Source organism: Camellia sinensis, chromosome 2 (assembly GCF_055761805.1).
Source record: "Camellia sinensis isolate YWXY chromosome 2, ASM5576180v1, whole genome shotgun sequence".
In the NCBI taxonomy this organism is placed as follows: Eukaryota; Viridiplantae; Streptophyta; class Magnoliopsida; order Ericales; family Theaceae; genus Camellia; species Camellia sinensis.
The window spans coordinates 65,018,139-65,028,238 of NC_138962.1; the positions used below are offsets into that span (position 1 = coordinate 65,018,139).

The 10,100-nt window shown below is 36.1% G+C and overlaps 1 protein-coding gene across 1 annotated transcript; it reads left to right on the forward strand.

Moving 5' to 3' along the window:
- Window positions 1-1,217: 1,217 nt before the first annotated feature.
- LOC145813944 (large ribosomal subunit protein uL3-like) lies at window positions 1,218-9,415 on the forward strand. The gene is made up of 3 exons (XM_082910392.1): window positions 1,218-1,627; window positions 9,105-9,208; window positions 9,291-9,415. Exons 1-3 carry the CDS (start codon window positions 1,218-1,220, stop codon window positions 9,413-9,415), a joined length of 639 nt encoding a protein of 212 aa, XP_082766518.1.
- Window positions 9,416-10,100: the final 685 nt, after the last annotated feature.

Genomic DNA, 10,100 nt, shown 5'->3' on the forward strand with positions numbered 1-10,100 from the left:
GACATGACCATTCGATCCGATGCATCAAGGCCTATAAATAGGCTGCAAAATCAGCCATTTCAATCCATCCAAAAATTTAGAAAGCATTCATGCAATTCTCTCTCTCTCTCTCTCTTTGTTCCTTTTGATTTAGACTTTTCTATCAAGAGTTTCTTAACCAAGTTCCTGCTTTTCTTATTGGTAATCAAATTCTACAAACTTAATTATCAGTGTCTTGGTTTTCTTGATTATATCAAGAGTATTCTTATCTATTGTCATCAGTGCAGTCTTAGGTAGACTTGATCTTTAGATTAGATTTCATTGTATCTTGGAGGCGAATTTGCTATAACCCCCTGCACACCTTTTGGTGGGTGCGGATATATTGTCTTTAGGAAAGCGACTAAGTGACGCGACTTGAAGCACCAAATTTCTATTTTACATAGACAAGATCATCGCCAAGTTTTGAAAACCCAAAGACCACCAACTGAAGAATTCAAGACGAATTATTCTAACAATCTAAAGACAATTTTTAGATATGGCGATGTCCATTCAGAAAATGACTCAAGATTTCGCTCGACCAATTTGATGGAGGAAATTTCTGATGCTGGAAAAAGAAGATGTACTTTTTGCTCACCACTCTCAAAGTGGTCTATGTGCTGACTACCCCTATCCAGCAGAGCAAGAAGACAAGACTATGGAGCAAACCCATACCAGAACCCAATGGGAGAATGACGACTACATTTGTCGAGGACAAATTCTGAATACGCTATCAGACCCTCTATTTGATGTGTATCAATATCTGGAAACGACAAAGCAACTCTGGGACATATTACAGTCAAAGCATCTCACTGAGTATGCCACCAGTAAGAAATTTCTTGTTAGTAATTTTATGCATTTTACTATGATTGATACAAAGTCCATTATGAAACAATTCCATGAGATCCAACATATTCTGAGTCAATTTCGACAAAAGAAAATGAACATGGATGAATCTATTGTAGTTTCATCTATAATAAAGAAACTGCCATCTTCTTGGAAGGATTTTAAGAAAACTTTGAAACATAAAAAGGAAGATCTAACTTTAGAGGAATTGGCTCAACACCTTAAAGTTAAGGAAGAGTCAAGATTTCTTGAAAGTAAAGATAACTAACTGGCTCAGACTTCCAAGATTCACATGGTGGATGACGGCAAGAGGTTCAACAAAAAGAAGCATAAGCGCGACCCCCAACCTAAGAAAGATGCTAATTAAGAAGCTAAATGGCACTTGTTGGCGCTGTGGCAAGCCGGGGCACTTCAAAAATGAATGTCGGTTATACAAGAAGAAGCCAAAAGTATCAAATGCCAAGAATAAGTTCGTAGTTGTTGTATCCGAGGTGAACATGCTCGAAGATGCTGCTGACTGGTGGATTGACTCAGGAGCAACAAGGCACATCTGCAATGACAATACCCGTTTCACTACTGATGAACAAGTGAGTGATGGATCAGTTCTCTATGTGAGCAACTCTTCAACTATTGCTGTCAAAGGCAAAGGGATGGTGGATCTAGAGTTCACATATGAAAAAGTTTTAAGTCTTAGTGATGTTTATCATGTACCTGAAGTCATGAAAAACCTTGTATCTGGAAGCCTGCTTAATAAGCATGGTTTCAAGTTAGTATTTGAGGCGGACAAATTTGTCCTGTCTAAGGGTGGGATTTTATTAGGAAGGGCTACATGTATCATGGAATATTCAAACTTAACATTATCATTAATACATATGTTTCTGCTTATATTGTTGATTCTCTTTCTTTATGGCATGCTCGTTTAGGTCATGCTAATACTAAAAAAATGCATGATATGGTTAATTTAGATTTAATTCTTAAGTATGATATTGATATATTTGAAAAATACAAATTTTGTGTGCAATCTAAAATTACTCGCATTCCATTTCTTAAAGTAGATAAAATCACATCTCTGCTTGAATTTGTGCATAGTGATGTTTGTGACATGCATAGTACCCCCACTAGAGGTGGTAAGAAATATTTTGCAACATTCATTAATGATTTTTCTAAGTACTATCATATCTATCTTTCGCATTCAAAAGATGAGATGCTTGATAAATTCAAGATTTTTAAGACAAAAGTAGAAAATCAGTATAATGTCAAAATAAAGAGACTTAGGTCTGATAGAGGGGGTGAATACCTTTTTCCAGAATATTGTGAAAATGTTGGTATTATTCATGAGCAGTCTACACCCTATACCCCACAACAAAATAGAGTAGCTAAAAGAAAGAAGAGGACATTAACAAAAATGATTAATGCTATGCTTTCTTACTTCAGTTTAAGTTCTGGTTTTTAGGGTGAAAGCCTTGTTCAGGTAAAATTTAATGATGAAAAGTTGTAGAATGTAGTTATGATGATAGAAAGAATAAATGGTAGGAAAAAGGACAAGATGGCCATTTAAAAATTTTTAGAGCATGCCATCAGCAATCCATGGGGCAATTTGTAATAAGATTACAAACTTGAGACAGGGGATATAATTTTTCAAATATGAGGAGGATCGGTAGTAAATAGAAATCTCAAGGGTGTTAGTATAATTTACCCATAAAATTAATAATAATAATAATAATAATAATAATAATAATAAAAACAATTTGTTTGCTTCTAGTTCCGCTATCAACGAAATCAAATGAAGTCAAGGCCAAAAATATAAAAATTATAGAAGCAGAGAAGCCATGATCATATGAAGTCTTTGTTTAATATTTATGAAGGACAGACACATAACAATAATTGTCAAAAAAAAAAAAAAATAGGATAAGAATATAGTAAGGATACTATAAAAATATATATTTTGTATTATATATATAAATATAAATTTAAGACAGAGATGAAAGGCATCATCTTTGTTATTTTTCATTTTTCTACCTCCTTGTTTTTATATATTTTATTTGGATAAATTACAAATATACCCTTGAGATTTTCTTAAAATAGAGATTATCTCATATAGTTATGAAAATTACAAATATCCTTATTAGAAATTTTTATTTAACAAAATTATCAACAAAAAAAAAACCTTCTAAAAAACAAAAAAAATGAATTCATAATTACTTTGTTATACAATAATAAAATTACAAAATTATTAATTGAAATATATTTCTAACATCATAAAAAATTGTTAATTGACTTAGTAATTTAGTAATAAAAAAATTATTTGTTATGAGAATAGAAATTTCTAGGGATGAGTTGTAATTTCAAACTCACAAGGGATCATTCATATTTTAAGCAAATCTCAAAAGGGATATATTTGTCATTTACTAATTTTATTTTGATCCTAAATCAATATTTTAAAATTATTAATAAAAAAAATATTGCAACACATGTCCAAAGACCTAGAATAAATTGTCCCATATGTGTCATGCAAAATGATAATTAAAAAAAAAGATTTGGATTCTCTCCAGTTGAACTTTCAACGTGACCAGACAGTTGAGATTTCTTACCGGTAAGAATCATTAAACGGAAGTTTCTTATCAGTAAGAGTCTATAAAAATATGGCCCAATTAAATTTTTTCATAAATTCTTACTGGTAAGAGTCTTCTGTTTAATGACTCTTATCGGTCAGATTCTTACCAGTCAGAGACCTCAATTGTCTGATCCAGTTGAAATTTCAACTGTAGACAAGCCATTCCCTTAAAAAAAATTGACAAATGTCAATGATTTTATTGTCCATGCTTCGGAGAATAAATAAAATGAAAATTCTAATATGTACACTGTTGAAAGGATGCACCATATGTACCCTTAGTTATTCCATTTTCTTTTTTAGTTATTACTAATTTTCTTCTTTAGTTATGCCTCATGTTGTGTTTGGTTATGCATAATTTTTTATTTTATTTTATTTTATTTTTATAGTTATGATTTATAAAATATGAAATTATGTCATTTTCTTCTTTAATTATGAGTTACATATGGTACACATCTTTTGAGGAGGCGTACCACAGTGTTTGTAGAACAATCTTCACTGTATTTAATTAAGTTAAATTCTGTTGTGTACAAAACAACAACAAGAATATAAAGAAATAAAGAAAATGAGAGAATTTGTTTGATTACAAAAATCAAACTCGAAATAATAAATCAATAAATAAAACCACAGATTTTATTTTGTTACAAAAACAAAAAATAAAATCTGATTAAATAAACAAATAAAAACATAATAAAATTAAACAACTTACTTGGTTAATTTATTTGAATAACTTTTCTGATCAAGTCCAGTGTTTAACACTGTGTCCTTAAGACAGATTCGTCCTCTCCACGGTGCTTTCAGAATTTGGACGTCTATCTCCCAGGATAAAATGATCTTATCAACGAATAAAAGCAGCACTACAATTTAATCGTTCGTCGAACACACAAAGTGTTTATACTCTTTCTTTCAGAAATAAAATGCAGCAAAATGCAGAGATTTAAAGCAGATGATGGAGTACGAAAATTGGAGTTAAATCCAAATGGGAGGCTAGTCTATTTATAGATGTAAAGGTGGCTCTTGGTTTTAAATTGAACAGGTATGAAACCTGTTAGTTTCAAATTTAAACAGATTTGAATCTGTTGGGTTAATAATTCAAACAGATAAAAAACGGAAAGGGCTCTGTTTGGATGAACAGTAAATCCAAACCAGTTTAATTCTGTTTGAAAACGGAAAGGGCCCTGTTTGGATGAACAGTAAATCCAAACCAGTTTAATTTGAATTCTGGATTTTATTTTAATAAAAATAAAATGGCCCTGTTTGGACGAACAGTAAATCCAAACCAGTTTAATTTGAATTCTGGATTTTATTTTAATAAAAATAAAATTAAATTCAAATGTTTTTGACCCAAAAAAGATTAATATTGGGCCGAACAGCCCAACTACACACCCGTGCCCAGCCCATCCCGCCCGACGGCGGCGCACACGTGTGGTGATTTTTGGGTCCAATGGGTCTAGCCCATAACCTCTCCCTTTAAAACACTTGGGTACCCCTTGGGGCACACCCCAAGTATCTAACCCAAGCCTTATAAACCCTTTCAAAACTTCCCACCAAATCAATGTGGGACAAGCCAATTTACAACCTTAAGGAATTTCCACCAAAACTCCATTTCCATGGAGCACACTTTGACTTCAATTTCTCATTCACTCGGTAATGGTTTTGAGCAACCAATTATACCACGTGAATCACAACGCGGCATAGAACGCGTTACCACTTTGACCCGAGTAAATCGACACTCGGGGCCCACCTAAAAAATAGACCAAACTTGAGAAAAAATTCTGGTTTTACCCAGAATTTTTCTACCATTTCCAACAGTGTTTTCCTAAATAAAATCTAGAGTTTTTAAACCAACCAACCTTTTCAAGTTCGAGTCATATTCGACTCATTAAAAGCTTGTTTTGAGGTCATTATGTAAATCAATTAAATTTGAATACAATTTTAAGCTCGTTATGTTTTTAAGTCAAGATTTAACAACCAATTACTCAACTTAATAAGCTTATGTGCATTATAAAAAATCAAACTACTTGAAAGTTCGACTCATGTTCAGCTCGTTAAAGATTTTTTTTTTCTTTTTATTGGATCTCACTCATACAAATTTCTTTGTATCAATGCCAAAAGGTAATTCCTGATTTTATATGTTTCGATTCACAAAATCATTATACCAGTGTTTTGTTGGAAGATTTATGAAACATTTATTTTTGTCACCATACTACATGATCAAATATCCTTGTGATGTTTAAATTGTTATTTTTTGTATTTGTTGGTATGCACAATATACCAATGTTTTCATACTGTTGGTGGCAAATGTGTTGATTCATTTGTCTTTTTCATAGTAAAGATTTCCATCGATGTAGAAAATTGTTTGCTTTTTTTTTTTCCCCCCCCTTACAAATCTGCTGGAATCAAGTTTATGATGATTTTTTTGTTAATGATAAATAGAAGCGCAATTTTTTGTTTTTGGATTATTGGGTAAATTATACTTTGCACCCCTGCACTTTTCATCAAATCCTGCATATCAAATTGTGACATTTAACCCCTACACTTTTGGTCAAGTGTCACTTTGGCCCTTCTGTTAACCTCATTGTTAACCGAGGTTAGTCACATGAAAAACTTGTGAGGATAAATTACACTTTGCACCCATACACTTTACACAAAATCCCACTTTAGTCCCCACACATCAAAATTGTGACACTTAGCTCCCTAAAGGATAACTTCTGTTAGCCTCACTATTAACAGAAGGGCTAATGTGACACTTGACCAAAAGTGCAGGGGGTTAAGTGTCATAATTTGATGTGTAGAGACTAAAGTGAGATTTTGTGTAAAGTGCAGGGGTGCAAAGTGTAATTTACCCTTGATTATTTTTATTCTTTGGGGGTGTTTGGGAAGCCAAAAATTGGTTTTTTTTGGGTTAAAATCCACAGAAAGACAAAGGGGTGTTTTGGAAAGATGGTTAAAAGTTACTTTTTGACTTTTTTGTGAGAAAAGGAAGTGGGTTAAAAGCTGAGAAGTAACTTTTAATCCACTTTCCAAAATAGGCTAAAATAGTTAATAAGATAAAATATCACATCAAACTCATAATCATTTTACTTTTTCTCTTACAAACATCACATCTAACTACAAAAAAAATATAACCCTCTTCCCAAACATAAATATTTTGACTTACTAAAATAGCCAAAAACTAAAATGGCCTATTAAAATAGCCAATTTTTCAAAAAAGGCCTTTGAATGACAGGCCTTCAATTGAACATGAAGCATTGGTCTTTGTGCCCAACCTACTAATTTCTGTGGCTTTGTATATGATTTTCTATGTTCCACAAATCAGATGTGTCTGGTAAATTTTATAATTTTCTTGGATATGGGCTAAAGGGATTGCCAATGGGTCATACTACCGCCAAGTTATGTAATTGGTTTTAAATTACGGTTTTGTTTGGGTTTATTTTGGTTTTAGAAGTCAAAGTCAAGTCTTTAAAAATCTAGTTTTTTATTCAACGAATTCTTATTATAGTTGGAGTAGGAGCCTCTATGTAAGATAAATTGATAGAGAGAGATACAGAGAGAATGAATTATGTATTGATTGATATATTGATTCTGTTACAATTGATTGATTATATAGATGTAGGTTAGGTGGTGGTAGGTGAGGAGTAGGTGAGTGTAGTAGGTGAGTGTGTGGTAGGTGATGGTAAGTGTGTGGTAGGTGATGGTAAATTCTAACAGCCCCCCGCAAACTCAAGGAGGATAGAAACTAACCAACTTGAGTTTGAAGAGAGGAACAAAACAAGAAAATACATAAAAATAAACAAGAAAATACATAAAAAGAAAAAAGGATAGGAGACACTGTACGGTCGTGTCAGACCGTTGGTGAAGGCACTGTATGGTGGTGTCATAACGTGGTAGAGGACACTGGATGGTGGTGTCATAACGTGGTAGAGGACACTGGATGGTGGTGTCATAACATTGTAGAGGACACTGTATGGTGGTGCCAGACCGATGTAGAAGACAGTTTATGGGGTCATGTCGGACCGTTGTAGCAGACAATGCTGTGACAGTTGTTGTGACAGTTTACGGAGTCTTGTTGGACCCTTGTAGAAACTAACCGGAATCAATGTCGGGACAGTTTACAGAGTCTTGTCGGACCCATAAAGGAGCTAACCGGAATCAATGTCGGGACAGTTTACAGAGTCTTGTCGGACCCATAAAGGAGCTAACCGGAATCAATGTCGGGACAGTTTACAGAGTCTTGTCGGACCCTTGTAAAAGTTGCACCCTCAAAAGGTGTGCCCAATTTTGTCAAAAGGCGTGCCATCAAAAGGCGTGCCCAATTCATCAAAAGGTGTGCCGGACATGATGGCGAGGCACGTGGGCACCTTGGCTTGCGTGCCCGGTTGTCGGCTGGTGGCAAGAGGCGCGCGATGCGCGTGGCTGCCTTGGCTATTTAACCAAGGTTGATGCTGAGGCTGAGGCAGAGAAAAGCTGCGAAAAACCTCTGAAAAAAAACTTCGTTGTGCTGAGAGAGAGTGTCTGTAACACTCTGTTGCGAGAGATATTCTGTAACACTCTGTTGCCCAGAAAATGGCTTCGTCTTCGTCTTCCCGTGGACTGCTCACCCTCTTTCCCGACCTCAACGAGTCAACAAGAGAGAGAACTGGTGCGGTGGCACTGGAAACTTAACCAAGCGCCCCGGAGTTTGCTCCGTTGAACTTTCCGATGCGGTCGGTGGAGCAAAGAATGGCAGTGCAGTCGGATGTGGAGGCCAATCAGTATACTCTGAAGGCATGTGTGGAAAGCATGACGGCGGTCACAAACTTGTCGAACCGGCTGCAGAGTAGGACAAATGAGGTGCAGCATTTAAACTCCAGCTGGCTCTGCTCCAACGCATGTATAAGGATGCGCGAGCAGAGATAAGCGTGCTAAGGGCAGAAAACAAGGAGCTGAAGCGGAAGGCCACCGTGATGTTCCGATTTGGAGGGCTGCCATATGCTGCAGTGGAGGAGCAGGGAGTAGTGATCATGCCCAGTGGAGTAGGAAACACGGAGGCAACACCGGCAAGGGCCGCCCAGGACGGAGGCAAGAAGAAAAGACCGGCGGCAGAGTAGAGAAGAAAAAATCCCGCCTGTGGGTGTGAGTGGTTTGTTTGTGGGATTTTTTTTTTTTTTTTTTTTTTGGTTGTAAAATGGTGATCGGGGTGAGCCCCGACATGAATAAAATGAAATGAGTTTGGGGGTGTGCAGTTCATCTTCTTCTGCTGGCTTTTTTTTTTTTTATATAATAATAATAAGAATATATATGTATAGATAGAAAAGAAAAGAAAAGAGAAAAAAAGAAAAGAAATTGAATTCAATTCAATGTATATACATGTATATGTTTATATATTAAAATATAGATAGAATATATAATGACGAGGGTTTGAGTGGAAAAAATAATAAATTATTATAAGAGATAGTGGGTGGTTCATGTGAGTGGTCTTGGGAGTGATAAGAAAAAGAGAAAAGAAAAGAAAAGAAAAGAAAGTGGAAGAGAGTGTGATATTAATGATGAAAAGGGCAAACCAACCCATGTGCGTTGCAGAGAGAGAAGAGAGAGATTCTTCTTGTTCTTGTTATTTTTTATTTTATTTTTTTTATTTGTCATCTCACAGATCATCATATGCAGATCTGAGATGCTTCGGTGAGATTAGTGAGAGAAAAGCCATGTTCAACACAATCGCCAGCAGCGGCCGAGGAGTGACTGAAGCAGAAGCAGGTACATCTGATGGCAATCCAGGTCAATGGTGGGACTATTGCTCAGAAAGTGGATTATGCTTATGGCTTCTTTGAGAAACCAGTTCCTGTGGATGCTTACAAGCTTGGAAAGTCTGGGCAGGAGTCCCACACTACTGTCACCGAGTTCGACAGGACTGAGAAGGACATTACTCCCATGGGTGGCTTCCCTCGCAATCGCCAGCGGTGATTTTCTCGACTGGATCGAAGAACAACGACAATGTTTTCTTGGGGATTTTTTGATACGAGGATCGGAAGTCAGATTCCGGCGATGTATGCCGACTGGTCTCCGCGGAGGGGGACGGTGAGTAGTAGGCCGGCGAGTAGAGAACCAACGCCGGAAAGTCTAACGGCGGTGACAGCAAGGCAAGTAGCGCGGTGGCGCCGATCGGCAAGGTAAGGAAGAAGGCCAACAGGGTACGAAACAGATGAAGGAATTGAGATGTTTTGGGAGGTGTGAATCAGGTCTGTTTGAGATTTGATTATGTAACAGGTTAGGGGACCGGCGGGCGGTGAAGGCAAGGTTGCCGCCCGCCGGAAGGTGAAGCTCACCAAGAGCTAACCTATAGCTCTGATACCATGTAAGATAAATTGATAGAGAGAGATACAGAGAGAATGAATTATGTATTGATTGATATATTGATTCTGTTACAATTGATTGATTATATAGATGTAGGTTAGGTGGTGGTAGGTGAGGAGTAGGTGAGTGTAGTAGGTGAGTGTGTGGTAGGTGATGGTAAGTGTGTGGTAGGTGATGGTAAATTCTAACACTCTATAGCTTGTAAATACCAATGTAATTCTTTTAATTCAATGGAGAGCATATGTTAGATAATTCGGAAAGCCTTGTGCATAAGCTGGTAGTAGGTAAAATGTTT